At 44.0% G+C, this 18,623-nt stretch overlaps 1 protein-coding gene across 24 annotated transcripts; it reads left to right on the top strand.

Annotated features, from left to right (window-relative positions):
* Nucleotides 1-1,155: 1,155 nt before the first annotated feature.
* Nucleotides 1,156-16,982, top strand: ZNF343 (zinc finger protein 343). Of its 24 annotated transcripts, none has more exons than XM_082361196.1 (7): nucleotides 1,291-1,742; nucleotides 2,421-2,540; nucleotides 3,136-3,200; nucleotides 8,284-8,448; nucleotides 8,627-8,685; nucleotides 11,521-11,647; nucleotides 14,916-16,982. In XM_082361196.1, the coding sequence occupies exons 3-7, from the start codon at nucleotides 3,182-3,184 to the stop codon at nucleotides 15,200-15,202; spliced, it is 657 nt and encodes a 218-aa protein (XP_082217322.1). In that variant the 5' UTR covers nucleotides 1,291-1,742; nucleotides 2,421-2,540; nucleotides 3,136-3,181; the 3' UTR covers nucleotides 15,203-16,982. The 24 variants fall into 24 exon arrangements, 23 of the variants coding, with proteins under 23 accessions (XP_082217326.1, XP_082217319.1, XP_082217315.1 ...); XM_082361186.1 differs by having other exon boundaries at nucleotides 1,294-1,742; nucleotides 8,183-8,448; XM_082361185.1 differs by having other exon boundaries at nucleotides 1,294-1,742; nucleotides 3,136-4,119; nucleotides 8,183-8,448.
* Nucleotides 16,983-18,623: the final 1,641 nt, after the last annotated feature.

The raw sequence follows: 18,623 nt of genomic DNA, 5'->3' as shown, positions 1-18,623 counted from the left end.
ATCTCTGGTAAAAAGCCAAAGAGCCAGACTCCAGCCTGAGTGAGGTTTCTGAGGCAGGCGATAGATGGGCCCCAGGCTGAGCAGCTGGAATCCTTCCCCTGTGGACAGACACTCCAAGATAAAGATAATGGCAGGAGCAAGGAGAAGCTGAGTGCTGCTTGGATAAAAGATAAAGAGAACACATATTTCTCATTCTTGAGGTCAAGGAGACCTCCCAAACTACACGTGCACAGAAAGGTTCCTCAGCGGTCAGAGAATGGAGGGGGTGCCAGACCATAATATGTTCTTCTTTCCAGAAACCCTAGGGCTGTAATCTATTTTGGCTAAAAGACACACAACTGCCCAAAGTGGGGGGCCCTGAGTCTGATCAAATGTGGACTCAGAGCCAGGCAAAGCAAGACGATGGGCCAGAGGAAACCCAGAAGAAATGCCCCACGTAAGTGATTTAAACTACCCCAGAGGTGCTACTCTTTCTCTGAGCCCACCCCTGTGTGTCTATCCACACGTACTTTTTTTCCTCCTAATAAACACTTTACTTGTTTCACTACTTTCCATCTCTTTGCTGAAATCCATTTCTACAAAGCAGACGATCCAGGGCCTTGTCACTAGCCACTGGCCCTCGTGGTCTAGCGGTTAGGATTCCATGCTCTCAATGCCACAGGGCGCGGCTTCAATCTCTGGTCTGGGAACTGAGATGCTGCTTCAAACCACCACAGGCCGAGGCCACCCGAGATCACTTCCATCCTCTAGGAACTGGATGTGAGCTTGTCACTAACCCTGAGGACCTGGACGAGGGGAAAGTGACTACACGGCAAGGAGAACGCCGGAGTTGAGTGTAAGGGATCAGCAGAGACTTTGGGAGTCCGCTTTACCTCCGCAGTCCGTTTTCCAACCGCCAACCCCCCGCCCCCCACAAGTAAAATGGCAGTGAACACAGGGGTGCGCGGACAGCACGGAGCCAAACTTAGATGGTGCTCGCGGAAGGCGGCATGCATATTTTAGAGCCTAAGCCCAGGGAATTTAGCCTGGTAACGAGAGAAAAAAACCACCTGAGATGCCTGCAACCGGAAGCCGGACCCTCCACAAGCCAACCGGAAATGCCTTTGCCGGGTGACCCTGAGAGCCTGGGTGGGGACCTGGAAGCCGTCACGGAAGCGGCCGCAGAGGCTTCTGGGGAGTCTTTCAAGCGAACAGGCGGAGGGAACAGAGATTTCATTTGCGAACCACTACCTGTTTATGCATGGGTATTTTATAAACAGAGACGGGTAGGCTGTCACTACATAGCCACTGTCGTGGTAAATTAACCGCGCGGTCCACAAGCGGCTCCTGGGACGGCCGGCGGGAAGGGAGTCCGCGAGGATTCTGGGAACTGTAGTTCTGGTGTAGTTGAGCGGCCGAGGGCGGGGTGAGCGGTCCCGTCCTCTCTGGAGAGCGAGGCCTGCTGGGCCCGTGGCCCCACGGTGTCTCTCCCCTGGTGCAGGAGGGTGGGGATAGGCCGGCAGGGCCTAGGGTTGGGAGCTGGGGAGGAATGCGGCTGCTGGTGGAGTGCGGCGGCCCAGGCCGGCGGGTTCAGGCGGTTTCGTGCTTGGAGGAGGGGGCGCGGCATGAGGTGCGCGTTTGTGGCGGGGAAATGGGGTGACTCCTACCAGCTACGAATCCCTGAGTTGCGGGGCGTTACGCGGACCTTCACTCCTCGGCCGGGGCGAGAGACCTGGAACTCACATTTCTTTCTTGGAAAGGGGGTGGGTATATTCTGGGCCAAACAATTTCCGAGTAGGGGGCAGCTCCAGTGCGCATCCCCGGCGTTTATTTGGGGTGTAGGGGTGTGTTCAGCCAGGGCCAAATAGACATCCCCTGTGATGCGGGCTGGGGGCGCGGCTTGGGCCATGTGTTCCTGGGTGTTGTTTGGCATGGGAGCACTTACGTGGGTCCCGCATCACTGAATGGTTGTGGGAACCCAGGACTGATCGTGAATGTCAAGTTTTGTTTTTGATGGGGCTGAATATGACCCAATGGTGATTGGGCGGAGGTGGGGTGGAGGAGAGAGCATCTCAGGCCCTGCTGTGCGTTGGCTTGTTGGGGGTGGGTGGAGGTAAGTTCTACGTGGGCAAAACATCCGTAAGGGGTGGTGGAGTGTCTTGGGTCTGGAGTTCCTGGGGTTTTTAGAAAATGGGGAGGTTTTGGGCCTGAGGCAGACACCCTGCAGTGATGGTGCGCTGCACCGCTGGGGCCTGCATCTAGGCAGTTTTTTGAGTGCAGGCAGGTCTGCTTCTCTGGGATCTCTTGTCCCAGCGTTTGTCCTCATCCCGGGGCCCACTCTGCTTTATGACAAAGATCCCAGATTTGGTTGTAATGTAAGTGGCTTGTTTGGCTAATTCTCCCTCTCTTTGAATGCTTTTCCCTCATGTGTTGGGGTTCAGACCTCTAGTTTGGGACTTACCCAGATTAGGTAGTGTGGGGACCTCTGAGGGCTGCTGGCCAACTGTCCAAATCACTTCTGGGATCTGGTGAAGCCCAGGTATCAGGACTTTAATTTTTGGGTAAGGTCAAGTTTTAAACCCATGCAGTAGAATAGTACAGTAAACTCACATGGACATATCACCAGATTCAACATTCATTAATTCACAGACAATCCTGTTTCATATACATCCCCTCAACTTGTCTGTGGATATGCTTTGAGAACTGTCACAGCTGGTAGGGGTTGACCATCACTGATACTACAACTCACCCAACAGGCTAAGGCCATGACACTCCACAGCTAGAGGTCAAATCTAGGCACTTTCTAGCTCTGTCACCTCAGTTTATCAGGAGACCTAACTCCGGGCCTTTGGGAGACAAAAGTTGTACAGTGCCTGGGATTGTCTGTGGTGTATAGTAAGAGTTTAGTAAGTGTTAATTAGTCACAAAAGATGATTTTCCTATTTAATAGCATATCAGGATAGGCTGTATTTTGATGCCCACACATGACTCTGTCTCCAGGAAGCTGTCTACATTCTTCTTTAACAGATCTGAGGTTGTTTTTTTTTTTTTTTTAAAGAAGAGGAGCACCGCTCATTTTAAGCTTGGGGATTTTTAGCTTGGTATCTGGGGGCCAAGAGACAGTCCTGAAGCTCACACTGCCTGTTTCATCCTCAGGTTCACCTTCTCACATCCCTGCCTGCCCAGAGAGGACGTATAGAGAATGAGAGGACTTCTTGCAGGTGGATACCACTCACCTTCCATGTTTCTGCAGTGTCTTCTGTTCTCCAGACCTTGGGCAGATTTCCTTTGCTCATCCTGACGTTTTGTGCCCTGCAGTGTCCCATTTAAGGCTCAGAGGACCTGCTTGTTTCTGTAGGATACCAGGGCTGATTTAAGGGCAGGGGCCTTTAACAGGGAATATTACCCCAGACAAGTGCTCTCATTCAGGTTACCACCATCCTTGCCCTAGCAACATTTCATCCTGGCTGCTGGATTCCCAAGACTGTGTCAGCTGTTGTAAAATAAAAAATGATGGTAACTACCATTTATTGGGAGTTGTTCTGTGCTGCCAGGCACTGGGCTTTACAATCTCTGTAATATTTTATTCCCTCAGCACTGACTTATTAGAACAAACCTATGCTCACATATGATTCCTCTCTTTGTTACATGTGATGGATAAGAGTTGCACTGTTAGTTTCTACAACACATGTTTGGAGCATGTAACTGCTGCCAGAGGGCTTTCTTCTAAGTTAAAAACATAAGAACAAAATTACATAATTAATGCCTTTTTTTTGGTGGTTAACTTTTCACATAGAAACTATAAATCCATCGTCTAGCATCAACAATAATCAATTCATGTTCAAGGTGGTTTCATATACCACCCCTGCCTCCCAGCTTTTTTTGCAGAATTATGTTAAAGCTAATTCTAGACATCATATCATTTCACTTATGTTTCATTATGTGTCCTTAACTGAGAAGGACTTAAATTTACCCTTTTTTAAAAAACTGAGGTATAATTTACATACAACCAACTACATAGATCTGAAGTATATGTTTCAATGAATTTTGACAGATATGTACTCCCATGTAACCATCACCTCCAACAACTGGAATTTGTGTCCTGTTTCAGAATTCTTTGCCTACACCAAAGTCATGATGGTATTCTATGATTTTTTTTCCTAGAAGCTTAAAGTTTTAGCTTTTACATTTAGGTTTATGATCCATTTTGATGTATTTTTTTTGTGTATGGTTTGAGGTTTTGAGGTTTGACATAGTACTTGTTTATAGCACCATTTGTTGAATCGACTCTCCTTTTACCATTGTATTGCTTTGGTGCCTTTGTTGAAAATCATTGACTGTGTAAATGTGGGTTTATTTCTGGACAGTCTCTTCTGTTCCGTTAATTTAATTTAATCAACATCACACTGTCTTGATAACTTCAGCTTTATAGTTAGTCTGTTCTTTTATATTTCTTTTTTAAAAAATTTTTAAATTTTATTTTTAGCTTTGGTGGGTCTGTGTTGCTGTACAAGGGCTTTCTGTAGTTGCAGTGAGCAGGGGCTACTCTTCGTTGCGGTGCGCGAGCTTCTCATCGCAGTGGCTTCTCCTGTTGCGGAGCATGGGCTCTAGGCACGTGGCCTTCAGTAGTTGTGGCGCACGGGCTCTAGGGTGCGTGGGCTTCAGTAGTTGTGGCATGCGGGCTCAGCAGTTGTGGCTCGTGGGCTCTAGAGCGCAGGCTGAGAAGTTGTGGCGCACGGGCTTAGTTGCTCCGGGGCATGTGGGATCTTCCCGGACCAGGGATCGAACCCCTGTCCCCTGCATTGGCAGGCGGATTCTTAACTACTGTGCCACCAGGGAAGTCCCTATACTAAGTCTTGAAACCATTTATCGTAAGTCTTCTTTTACGGGGTTATTTTAGCTATTCAAGGTCCTTTTCATTTCCAAATATTTTTTTGAATCAGCTAGATTTTTTCAACAAAAATAAGTCTTGTGGGATTTTGATTGGAATTGCGTTGAATCCGTAGATCAGTTTGGTTAGAATCGACATCTCAAGAGTACTGAGTTTTCCAGCCCACAAACTTGGTATATCTCTCTGTTTATTTAGGTCTTTAATTTCTCAAAGTAACATTTTGTAGTTCTCAGTGTAGAATGTTTGCACATCTCTTCAAATTCATTCCCATACATTTTATGTTCTTGATATTTTTGGAAATGTTTTTAAAATGTAACTCTCCAGTTGTTTCTGACTAGTATTTAAAAATACAATTGATGTTTGTATGTTGACCCCTCATGTCCAGCCACCTTGCTAAATTTAAATTAACTTACTACTTCTAGTTTTTTTTTATTGAGGTATAGTTGATTTACAATATTATACAGGTTTCAGGTGTACAACATAGTTATCCACAATTTTTAAAAATTATACTCCATTACAGTTATTATAAAATGTTGGCTATATTCCCTGGAGGGTATTATGCTTAGTAAAATAAGTCGGACAGAGAAAGACAAATACTGTGTGATCTTACTTATATGTGGAATTTTAAAAAGCTGAACTCAGGGAAGCAGAGAGTACAGTGGTGATTGCCAGGGGCTGGAGATAGGGGAAATGAAGAGATGTTGGGTACAAACTTTCTCTCTCTGACCTATTTCGTTAAGCATAGTACCCTCCAGGTCCATCCATGTTGTTGCAAATGGCAAAATTTCATTCTTTTTATGGCTGAGTAATATTCCATTGTAGTACATGTATACCACGTCTTCTTTATCCGTTCATCTGTTGATGGACATTTAGGTTGTTTCCATATCTTGGCTGTTGTAAATAATGCTTCTGTGAACATTGGGGTGCATGTATCTTTTCGAATTAGTGTTTTTGTTTTCTTTAGGTATATACCCAGAGTGGAGTTGCTGGATCATATAGTACTTCTATTTTTAGTTTTTTGAGGAACCTCCATGCTGTTTTCCACAGTGGGTGCACCAATTTACATTCCCGCCAACAGTTCTCACCAACATTTGTTATTTGTGTTTTTTTTGATGATGGCCATTCTGACAAGTGTGAGGTGATATCTCACTGTAGTTTTAATTTGCATTTCTCTGATGGTTAGTGATGTTGAGCATCTTTTCATGTGCCTGTTGGCCATCTTCATGTCCTCTTTGGAAAAATGTCTATTCACATCTTCTGCTCATTTTTTATTTTTATTTTATTTTATCTTCCAAAAAATGGATATTTTTAATGTATTCGATTAGCAAAGATTAAAAAGTTAGATAATTCCTAGTGTTGGTAAAAAGTTGGAAAACAAAATTGTATACTCATTGGTGGCAATGCTTCTTATCCTGTCCATGTTCTGTGTATACTGAAAATTTGAGGTCTCTAGGTGCCATACTGTGTATCAGTCTTCACTAAACATCTTCCCTTTTTTAAAAATTAATTTTTATCAGAGTATAGTTGCTTTACAATATTGTGTTAGTTTCTGCTGTACAGCAAAGTGAATCAGTTACACGTATACATATATCCACTCTTTTTCAGATTTCCTTCCCATCTAGGTCACCACAGAGCATTGAGTAGAGTTCCCTGTGCTATACAGCAGGTTCTCATTAGTGATCTATTTTACACATAGTAGTCTATACATGTCAATCTCAATCTCCCAATTCAACCTACCTTCTCTTCCCCGCTTGGTAACCATAACCGTAAGTTTGTTATCTACATCTTTGACTCTATTTCTGCTTTGCAAATAAGTTCATCTCTATCATTTTTCTACAGTCCACATATAAGTGATATTATACGATATTTGTTTTTCTCTTTCTGACTTCACTCTGTGTGACAGTCTCTCGGTCCATCCATGTCTCTGCAGATTTCTGCCCTTTTTTCTTTTTTTAAAATAATTAATTAATTAATTAATTAATTTTTGGCTGCGTTGGGTCTTCGTTGCTGCGTGTGGGCTTTTTCTAGTTGTGGAGAGCAGGGGCTACTCTTCGTTGCGGTGTGCGGGCTTCTCATTGCAGTGGCTCCTCTTGTTGCAGAGCACGGGCTCTAGGCGCATGGGCTTCAATAGTTGTGGCACGCGGGCTCAGTAGTTGTAGGCTGTAGAGCTCAGGCTCAGTAGTTGTGGCGCACGGGCTTAGTTGCTCCCTGGCATGTGGGATCTTCCCGGACCAGGGCTTGAACCCGCATCCCCTGCATTGGCAGGCGGATTCTTAACAACTGCGTCACCAGGGAAGTCCCCCCATTTTTTAATTGAGTTGTTTTTTTTGATATTGAGTTGTATGAGCTGCTACAACTTCTAGTTTTTATTTGGACTTTTGGAGTCTAGGATACAGTCATGACAGTGCAAACAAAGGTAGGTTTATTTCCCATAGATAATCAGTTTTATTATTTTTCTATGTACACCTTTAGTATTTTTAAAAAATTTTATTGAAGTCCAGTTGATTTACAATGTTGTGTTAATTTCTGCTATACAGCAAAGTGATTCAGTTATACATATATCTGTTCTTTTTCATATTCTTTTCCATTATGGTTTATCACAGGATTTTGAATATAGTTCCCGTGCTATACAGTAGGACCTTGTTGTTTATCCGGCAGTATTTTTTATGAAAAGACAATCAAAGATTAAACACACATATTAAACCCTGCTCCCCACCCCCCACCTTTCCTAAAGGGGTCCTTGTTAAACTGAACCTTTAAATTGATGTGTAATAAAATATACCCACCACTTCCTTACTGGCTTTTGGATTTTATGTGTGTTTTTTTTGGCCATGCCGTGTGGCTTGCGGGATCTTAGTTCCCCCACCAGGGATTGAACCTAAGCCCCCTGCAGTGGAAGTGTGGAGTCTTAACCACTGGACTGCCAGGGAAACACCTCCCTGTTTTTTTTTCTTTTTGAGTAAGTTTACCTTTCCTCTGTTCTCAGAACATGAGAGATGGTGGAATAATGCAGTGCTTACAAGTGGCACTGTCACTTTCAGTCACGTTTCCTTGTCCAGGGCAAGTCATGAGACCAAGCCTGACGTCAGGGGCAGAGAATTATAGAGAGAAACAAATAATTGGGAATGATGATGATATCTACCACAAAGGGCCTACAGGCTAGAAAGGAATGAGGTAAAAAAATGCAAGGAACCTTGTGGACTGAGACACTACGTGTATTGTGTGAGAGGACAGGATCCCTGCTGAAGAGGCACAGGCATAGGGCCCACAGTAAGGGTCCCAGCAATGTCAAATTGCTTCTCTGTCCCACAGGTCCTGGCTGCATGGCAACAAGTTGGGCTTTTATAAGTAAGTTTTGGAGGAATCACACCAGGCAGCAGAAATTGATCTTGAGATGAAATAATTTCTACCAGGCCTCCTGGCAGAATTTCAAGGCGAACACTGGGCTGACTCTGGGGCCATGACGTTGCCTGATCCTTCTGCCTGGAGAGAGCAGAACTGGGAGGAGATGTTGCCTTTGGAGAACAGGGAAGTTATGGAAACTGTGAAGACACTGACTCAGAATCATAAGGCAAAAGGTGAGAGCTGTTGAGGGTCCAGCGAGGTGAAGGGGGGAGCAGGGCTCCAGGTTTACTGCGAATGCCTTGTGATCACAGCTGAGGAAAGGGGCGACTTCCTCTTCACAAGGCACGGAGGAGCTGCTCTGGCAGCACCATGGGAGCCCCAGTTTCTCATAGCTTCTTTTTCCTTCTCTAGGTTTGCCTTCTCACAAGACTGACTGGCTTCAAGAAAAGGAGGGAAAGTCCAAAATACTGGTGAGTTGGGGTTACGTTTATTTAAAGTCTCTCAAAAGTGCTCTTAAGGACATGTGGCAAGTAGCGAAACATTTATTCAAGAAAATCTACTAAATCAGCAAGAGTCTGTGGCATTTGTCCCACAACCTGCTCCCTCCTGGTCACCCTTCAGCTCAGTGTAACGGAAGCTGTACTCCAAATGGGTACAGCTGAGAAGATGGGACTTTCTTCCCCCAGTTCCCAGTCTTTTTCCCTGGGAGGGGCAAGCCACCAGCAATTCTTATTCCCCCCAGCTCGGTGTGGCAGGCAAGTGTGGCCAAGAAGTCTGGTGTTTTCTATCTCCACTAGACCCTATTTGTAGGATGGAAGCTCTGTCTCAGGCACAGGGGGTCAAGAATCAGGAGGGACCTTATTGCCTTCTCCCCATCTTGCTCATAGGGCAGACAGAGATCCTGTGCTAGGAGAAGCATGCTGAGAAGAAAAGGAGCTGCCAACCCCGCCCAGTGCCCCGCTGTTAGAGCAGGAGTGTCACACTGAGCGAAGTGGTCTGCCGGTCCTGTGCCACCTCTGAGTAGTGGTGCAGAGGTCCTGCCCTGGTGAGAGGCAGGCCATAGGAACAGAGAGCTCTGCAGCGCTCCCTAAGGGGACTGGCTTTGCGTGGAACTGAGTAGGGAAGTTGAAGTCTTAGGGTGTTGTTGAAAACAGTGGAGATTTTGGTGGTGAGCAATTAAGAGGAAACTGAGACGCCTGTGATAGCAACAAGTGAAATGGCAGATCAGCTGGAAGTTTAACAGAGAAAGCAGGGAAAGAGATTGCTGAGAGGAGCTCTCCTACGGCTCAGAGTAAGTCTCAAATACTGGCCTCAAAATTACCCCTGCAAAAGGATCTGACTTTAATTGGATCAGACTATGGAGCCATTTATACTCCAGGACATTGTTGAAAACAGTAGAGCAATCAGCAACCAATAGTGGAGGCTAACAGCCGGGTGTGATACCAATAGAGGCAGACCTGCTGGAAGCTTAACGGGGAAGTCAAGGAGAGACACAAAGAGAGCCCTCTGTCAGGAGGGGGACGGTCTGGGTGACTGTGTGTTTGCTCAAGGCTGCACCCTCTGAGGAGCCACTGCTTCAGGGGAAATAACCTTCATTGAACTAATCCAGACAGGTCTCAAAACAAATGAACAAGCAGACAACCACAACAATAGCCTAGGAAGAGGGCAGGGTTGGTATCCAGAGTTGCTACAATATTTTACCTAAAATGTCCAATATTCAAAGAAAAATTATATAGATAAGGGGAGGGAGAAGGAGGGAAAGGGAAAGAAAGAATATATGAATTTAAGAATGAGAGAAAGCCTAAATAAATTTTCCTGGTCTGTAAAATGAAAACAACTTTTCAGGTCTATGAGTTGAATTATAATCTCACTGGATTGTAAATTCATCTTCCCCTATTGGTTATGAGTTGTTCATTCACTGATACACTGTGGACACAAAGTTATACTCCTAGGGAATGTCCAGTGGGGTTGGGGCTAGGAAGCAAAGTGAGCTAAATGCCCTGCTTTCATTCCAGGAAGCTTATTGAAGTATAGGCAGAACTTGGAGATATTGTGGGTTTGGTTCCAGACCACCATGGTACAGTGAATATCACAGTAAAGTGAGACACACGAAATTTTTGGTTTCTCAGTGCATATAAAAGTTATGTTTACACTATACTGTAGTCTATCATGTGTTCAATAGCATTATGTGTGAAAAAACAATATACATACCTTAATTAAAAAATACTTTATTGGATCCTGGAGGTCCAGTGGTTAAGACTTCGCCTTCCAGTGCAGGGGGTACAGGTTCGATCCCTGGTCAGGGAGCTAAGATCCCACATGCCTCACAGCCAAAAAACCAAAAACATAAAACAGAAGCATTATTGTAACAAATTCAATAAAGACTTTAAAAATGGTCCACATCAAAAAAATCTTTAAAAAAAACTTTATTGCTAAAAAATGCTAACCATCCTCTGAGGCTTCAGCAAGCTGCAGTAGTAACATCAAAGATCATTCATCACAGGTCACTGTAACAAATATAATAATAATAAAAACATTTGAAATGTGAGAATTACCAAAATCTGACACAGAGACACGTGGTGAGCAAATGCTGTTGGAAAAATGGCACCAATAGACTTGTTTGACGTGGGGTTGCCACGATCCTTCAATTGTAAAAAACTTGACATCTATGAAGGGCAATAAAGCAAAGTGCAGTAAAATGAGGTACACCTGTACTGCTGTACGTGGTGAGTGAAGCATTAAGGGCTTTATTTTTAAAAGGTTGCTAAAATACCAGGCAAAGACAGATTTTGCAGATCCCATTTAGTAACCTGAACTCTTCAGAAATGCTTATTCCGGGCTCCATCTGTTCACTCCTGCTTTTCTCTGTGGTTGAAGTTTTCTTTCATTTTCTCCTCTAAATCGTCTCCATTCCCTAATGCCCAGCACAAGCCTTGTGTACATGATGCTTTTATTCTTCTCCAGCCCATCCTCTACTCTTCATCTCAGAATTCCTCCATTCCTCAGGGTCATTGAGCACTGCTTTAGGTTTTCAAATTGATTCACAAATCGTTTCTCCAAAGAAATCAAAAGCCTCCGAGGGCCAGGAATGAGTTTTATGCATCAGTTATGTGCTCCTCAGATTTTAACACAAAGCCACAGTAATAATGCCCAGAAGAACTTGGTACAGAGAACCACGTACCCTGAAAAGAATTAGATCAACTTCTTGCATATCCAGACTCTCTGGGGCCACCAGCTATGTTCCTCATAGTGGGAGGACTGATGGGGACTTGCTGTATGTCCCTTAATTTATTGCTTGTTTATAGGTACCAGTTACATTCAGGGATGTGGCTGTGGTCTTCACAGAGGCAGAATGGAAGAGACTGAGCTCTGAGCAGAGGGACCTATACAGAGAAGTGTTGCTGGAGAATTATAGGAATCTGCTCTCGTTGGGTGAGGCAGTGTTCTTTCTTTCATTAATTCAGTGGAGATTTACTGACCACCTCCCATATGGCAGAAAATGTTCTAGACACTTAGAACATGTTAGTAAATGAAATGGTAATCTCTGCCCATGGGGACTTACTTTCTACTGTAGGGAGACAGCTAACAAAAAGCTTCATATTCAGGGACATTATTATTATTTAAAAATTTTTGCATATGTTTATTTTTATTTTCTTTTTTATTGAGGTATAGTTGATTTACAATATTACATAAGTTTCAGGTGTACAACCTAGTGATTCACAATTTTTAAAGGTTATACTCCATTTTTGGTTATTACATATATAGGGATATTATAATATGGTATGTTAGAAGGTGATAAGCACTACATAGTAAAAAATAATAATAAAATAGAACCGGAGAAAGGAGTATTGAGTGGGAGGGGGGGGCTGGCTGAATTTTGAAATTGGATATTTGAAATCACCAAGAAGGTAACATTTGAGCAAAGGGAGTTAGAACTCTAGGTATCTAGGATAAGAGCATTTCAGGTGGAGGACCTTTTCGGTGCTAAGGCCCTAAGGAATTGGGGTGCCTGCCAGGTATAAGGAACTGCAGTGGAGGCACAGTATACAGGGGAGAGCAGTGAGAAATGCCGTCTAAGGCAGAAGTTAACATTAAATATCAAAGTTTGTGTGGCTTTTGAGTTTCATAAGCCATATTTTTTTCATTTATTTAAGAACTGACATTGATTCTTTAAATCTAGGTTGATAAATACTTTTGATTGTGATATTTCTCTGGATCAGGGGTTGGCCAACTTTTTCTGTAAAGGACCAGAAAGTAACTATTTTAGGTTTTGTGGGTGATATGGTTTCTGTAACCACTCTCAACTCTGCCCTTGTAGGGCTAAAGTAGCCATAGACAACAGGTAAATGAATGAGCATAGCTGTGTTCTAGTAAGACTTTTGTGGACACTGTATTTTGGATTTCATGTAATTTTTATGTATCATGAAATACTATTGTTCTTTTGATTTTTTTCCAACTATTTAAACATTTAAAAGTCATTCTTAGCTTGTAGACTGTGCAGAAATAGAGGGCCAGATTTAGCTTGTGGGCCATGGTTTTCCCGCCCCTTGTTCTAAATCAGTGCTGTCCAGTAGAAATATAATGTGAGCCATGTGGGTAATTTTAAATTTCCCAGTAACCACATTTGAAAAAGAAGAAGTAAATGGGTGAAATTAATTTTAATAATATCTTATTTAACCCAATATATCAAAATACTTTCATGTCAACATATAATCAATATAAAAATTAATTAGATATTTTACTCTTTATTTTTGTACTAAGTGTTCAAAATCTGGTTGTTATTTTATACTTAGAACACATTTTCGTTCAGACCAGCCACATTTGAAGTGCTCAGGAAGCATACAGCTGGTGGCTGCCATATTGGATGGTGTGGTTCTAGATATTCCTGTAGTTCTAGATAAAGCAGGTAGAGAAAAATCACATTTTTGGAGACACAAACTAGTTTTAGGCAGGAATTTCTTCAGGCGTTTCCTTAAATGGCATAGCTATTTCCCTGATATGGATTAATCAGGTTTACTTTTTTCATTTTCATCTTCTTTGACATGTTTTGATCTGATTTCATCTAGTTTGAGCTCCATCTAATTAAGTGTGGATTCATCTGTTTCAGTCTGGTTCTGTGTGTTTTGATTTGGCCTTAGCTAGTCAATCTAACTAGATTTTGTTTTTATTTTTCTCTTGTCATATTATCTTCCTTCTCTGTGTTAATGTGTTTAATGGGTTCTGAGGAAAATGTCAAAATCACCTTGTTCAGATTAGTCTTGATATTGAATGCTGGGATCCCACTTGCATTTCTTAAAGTTGTGTCCTTTGTCTTGCTCAGCACCACAATATCCTGCAGTTCTCCTGCCTCTTATGTCTCTTGTGGGCTTTTCTCTTACTTTTTTCTTTCCTTTGGACTGTGTTGCATACTCTTTTTTTCTATGTCAGTATTCACACCCTTGAACAGTTTGTGAACTTCAACGATTTTACCCATCACCTATTATAATGAATCCATTTTCTTTGTCACTGTCTCACCTGTGCTTTATCTTCATATTTCTATTTGGTTACAAGACAAGTTTATTCTCAGACTTATCAAAAATTGAGATCATACTATTTTTCCTCCTAAACCAGTCTCTCTTTCTCTAGTTCTTCACATATTCATGTTATGATGTCTCTTCTTCAAAGGTACTCCCTGAGATAATCTTTAAAGCTTTCATAGGGGAGATATTTCAGTTAGTTTAGGCTAGGTAATGCTGTGATAACAAACAACCCCAAACTTTGCAAATGTTCATTTCTTACTTAATATCTACTGTCTACAGTTCAGGTAGACAGCTTTATTGGTTCAGCTCTGTTGGCTCTGGGATCTAGGCAAAAGGAACAGCCTCTATCTGGGTCATGGGATTCTTAAGGAAGAGGGAGAACAGCAATGATAGAACCATACTGTGCCTCTTAAAACTTGTTTGCAAGAAGCACTAACTTTTCACTAACCTTTGTTGGCCAAAGCAAATCCCATAGCCACGTCTGATGTCACTATAATGGGATTAGTTTGGGCACAAGGTACCAGAATCCTGAAATCATGGAGCATGTCTTTCTGTCCACTGCTGAATCCACAATACTTTAGTAGAGAACCTAGTACTTAGAAATTTTTAGTATTGGTTTGTGGGTGGGCAACTGGAAATTCAGATTTATTTCATATACAGTCTCTTTAACCACTGTTTCATATACTGTTTCCTACATTTGAAAGCCTTCCAGAACTAGTGACTTTTTTTGTATATCAGTCTTCTATTTTGTAATAAGAAAAGTCATGAAAGAGATTTCCACATAGGTCATAGAGACTGTTACCTCCAAGTAGAACAGAGTTGTGGACAGTCTATATCAATGTGATATAGACTTAGATGATTTAGTCAGAGGAAAAGGCTAAGGGCAGTTGAGGCTACTTGCAGAGCAAAAAGGTTCCTGGTCTGACTGACATATAGAAGATGCTTTTGTTATGGATTTTCTGGATTGCAATAGAAAATGGAATGTGTAGAAGTGGAATGTAGAGTGGATGTAGAATGTGTAGAAGTGGAATGTAAAGTGGAATTATTGGTGGGAAACAAATTGTGTTGTATGTATATTGTCAATTACAGTTGTGGCAGTAAGACACTCTGTTCTAAGACAAGGCAGAACAGCCCAGCAGCCCTACTTAGGGCTTCTCTAACTGAAAACCTTCTCTCTCCAGCAGAACCAAAGCCAGAGATCTACCCCTGTTCTTCCTGCCTTCTGGCCTTTTTCTGTCAGCAGTTCCTCAGCCAACACACGCTGCAGATCTTCCCGGGTGTGTGTGTGTGTGTAGAAAATCGCTTCCACCTTGGGGATTCTGGCCTGGGGCATCGGGGGCAGCAGTATTCTGCTCACAGCTGCTGGAGTGAAAACACAGAAGGCCAAGAGAGAGAAGGTGACTCCAGACCCTGGTGCTCGAGGACAGAGGAGAGACGGTCCTTACGTGCATTGCCCAGCCCACCCTGAGAACAGTCAGCAAGTCCTGGAGAAGGCAGCGCAGTGGTAGAAATAGAGCCCAGCGCAGCCCAAAGGGTAAACCCTGTGCAAGCAGACAAAGAAATGAAGGAATTAGAAACCTCAAGCTCTGGAGCAGTCAACTGTCAAGAATGTGAACTAGACTGTAGCCCCAAATCAAACTGCATTACAAACCAGACCATCCTCTTAGGGGAGAAGCCCTATGTCTGCAGGGAGTGTGGGCGAGGCTTTAAAGATAAGTCGAACCTCATCAGACACCATTGGACACACTCAGTGGAGAAGCCTTATGTGTATATTGAGTGTGGCCGAGGTTTCAGCCAGGTGTCAACCCTTATTAGTCACCGGAGGACACACTCAGTGAAGAAGCCTTACATGTGCAAGGAGTGTGGGTGGGGCTTTAGCCAGAAATCACTCCTCCTTGTGCACCAGAGGACACACTCAGGGGTGAAGTATTATGTTTTCAGGGAGTGTGGGCGAGGCTTTAGCAACAAGTCAAGTCTTATAAGACAAGAGGACACACTGAGACGAGAAGTCTTGTGTATGCAGGGGTCCTGGGCAGGACTTTAGCAATTAGTCGAAGCTCTTTTTACGCCAGAGAGACGTGCGGGGAGTAGTCTGTATGTGTGTGTGGGGTGTGAGTGAAGCTTCAGAGATGTGTTGACCCTCATCAGGCAGTGAGGCACATTCAGGGAAGGAGCCTTATGCGTGCAGAGTGTGGGTAGCTGTCAACCCTCAGTGCACAAAGAGGACGCACTTAGGTGGGAAGTGTTGTGTGTGCAGGGACTGTGGGGAGGCTTTAGCAACAAGTCAGCATTTATGGAACATCCAGTGGCCGACTCAGGAGAAGCATCGTGTGTTCAGGGAGTGCTGACAGGCATTGGGAAAAGAACTGACAGGAGGGCTCCAGATGGCTCACTCAGGGAGGAGCTGTGTGTTTGCAGGGAGTGTGGGCAAGGCTTTTGTGATCAGTCAGCTTTCTTCACACACTGTAGGGAGAATCCTTATGTGGGGATACTGTGGGGCTGCTCCAGCCAGACTGCTGCTGCTGGCTGCAGAGATGAATTCCTCACTAGACTTGCTCTCAGCCACAGGGAGCTGCACTTCCCAAGGGATGCCTCCTGGCCAACGACTGATTGATACGGGGAGACAAAACCCTAGCCGTTGACTCTGCTGGGACAACTCCACAGGGTCGTCCCAGATCCCAAGGTCCCCATGAGACTGAATGATCTCAAACACATTGCAGGTCAGCTTCTTCCTCTGCCCAGTCCTGTCCTCCTTCCCCGGTAAGCCACTCAATTCTCTGTCTCATTGTCTCTCCAGGGAATCCACCCTAAGATATCATAAGCACACAAGGAGTGTGGACGAGGCTTTGGCTAAAAGTCGTCCCTCAACAAACCCCAGAGTATACAGAATAGAAGCTCTGTGTGTGCGGGGAGAATGGGTAAGGACACCTCAGGATGCATCAGAGAACAGCTTTTGGGGGAGGAGCTTTACAAGGCAGGGAGAGAGACTGGGAAGCTTTAGCAATAAGTTACACCTTCTGGTGCAGCCGAGGACACTCAGGGAGGCCTGTGTGGGTGGGGTTGTGGGCGGAGCCTTATTCTGACACCCCTCCTCACAGATCACTACCTCACTCACCTGGGGGGGTTTCAGAAGTGTTGACCCCCACCCCTCCCCATACTCTTTTTGAGAGTGAAGATGGCAGTAACAACTTAATAAACATGTTTTTTCCACTTTTTGTAATCAGATGGAATAAAAAAGTAGAAGGCTTTATTTAAGTAAGAATAATCAATTTGTTTTATTTTCAAACACCTATTCTTTCCCATGTTTTCATGTCCTTCTGTTCTCGTAAAATGTTCAATAAGCTCAGGCTATGTGCCTTAGTCACTCACCTGTCTGGAAAGGAATTAAATTTCACAACCTGGATTTCTGCATGAATTCAACCCTTGAGAAAAAATAAGTCCCAATGAACCTAGTAGATTTATTGGAGGATCTGATTCGTTGCATGGGGAGGATGATGTAGGTTCTGGAGACATGCCCACTGAAGGGAGGGAATTTCCCGGGTCTCTGGGGGCTGGGTTGCCTCTTCTGACTGATCACTCCCTTTGGCTTCTGTGAAAGCTCCCTTCCCTGACTTCTGTCTCTTCCTTCTAGTCTCTATTCAGATCTCTGCTGTATCCTTCTCTACCACTGAAGCATTGTTTTTCCTTCCAGATTCCAGAGTCAGGTCCTTTAACCACGCCCAAACTGTTTTCCAGTCATGAATCATTGCTTTGGGTCTCTTAGCTACTTCCATGTCAGATCATAAGTGTAAAGACCCCTAGGGAATTCCCTGGTGGTCCAGTGGTTAGGACTCTGTGCTTTCACTGCTGAGGGCTGGGGTTCAATCCCTGGACCCTAATCCTGCAAGCCGCGTGGGGCGGCCAAAAAAAACAAAACAAAAAAACCCCTAAACACAGCTCCAATGCCACGTCCCCTCATCCCTCCAAACCTAGGGTCTAGTCCTGCTAATGACACCCACATCATCCCTCCACTAACTGGTCGAAGACTACCTGGTCATACCCCTGCCCTTGTTTTTCAGCCCAAGGACCTGGCCTTTAATCACACCCTTTCCTAGTCTTCCTCCCTCAGAGCCCAAATTGCCCAGATTTTTGACAACTCTGCATGCCCTGGCTCTGACTTCTATGTCCTAAGCCAGAACTCTTTACTGGAGAGGGTTGGCCTCGGCTCTAGCAAATTTGTTTGCTCAGTTGGAGTTTGCCAGATCCACAAAATGGATATCAGGCTTTGAAAATCAGAAAAAACACAGACTGATTTTGATGCACTATCAAAGGAGGGGGCAGTAAAAGAGAGTCCAAAGGCCATGAAGTCAGCTTTCCAGTGGGTCCTGAGTCAGCTCTGGTGGAGAGGATGTGAGTGTCGGGAGCGTGGGTCCCCACCCTTTGCCACATTTCCCGTCGTTTCTTTGCTGGAACTGCCCTTATAACATCAACACTTTGCTTTGGGTCAGAACTGGAAGCCACAGAGGAAAAGTGTTTATGGGTATGCAGTCTCTAGGGTCTGAAGAGGGATGGGCCCTCTATGTTCCAGATGACCCCAAGACCCCTCCCTGTGTCCTGCCATTGGGAGAGAAACATGTGAACAAACCAGCACCTTCCTTTGGGAAGGAAGGGTGGGAGGAAAGAAAATGATGCAGATTCTTTTTTTTTTTTTTTTTTTTTAAATGCCACCTTGTTTATATTTACTTTTTTCACTTATAATTATTTTCTGTAACTGTAATTTAAATTTATTTATTTATTTATATTTATTTTTGGCTGTGTTGGGTCTTCGTTTCTGTGCGAGGGCTTTCTCCAGTTGTGGCAAGCGGGGGCCACTCCTCATCGCGGTGCGCGGGCCTCTCACTATCGCGGCC

The sequence above is a fragment of the Balaenoptera borealis genome, assembly GCF_965194805.1.
Source record: "Balaenoptera borealis genome assembly, chromosome: 16".
NCBI lineage: Eukaryota > Metazoa > Chordata > Mammalia > Artiodactyla > Balaenopteridae > Balaenoptera > Balaenoptera borealis.
Note: the sequence above shows the minus strand (reverse complement) of the source record. Positions and strands in the feature narration are given on the sequence as shown.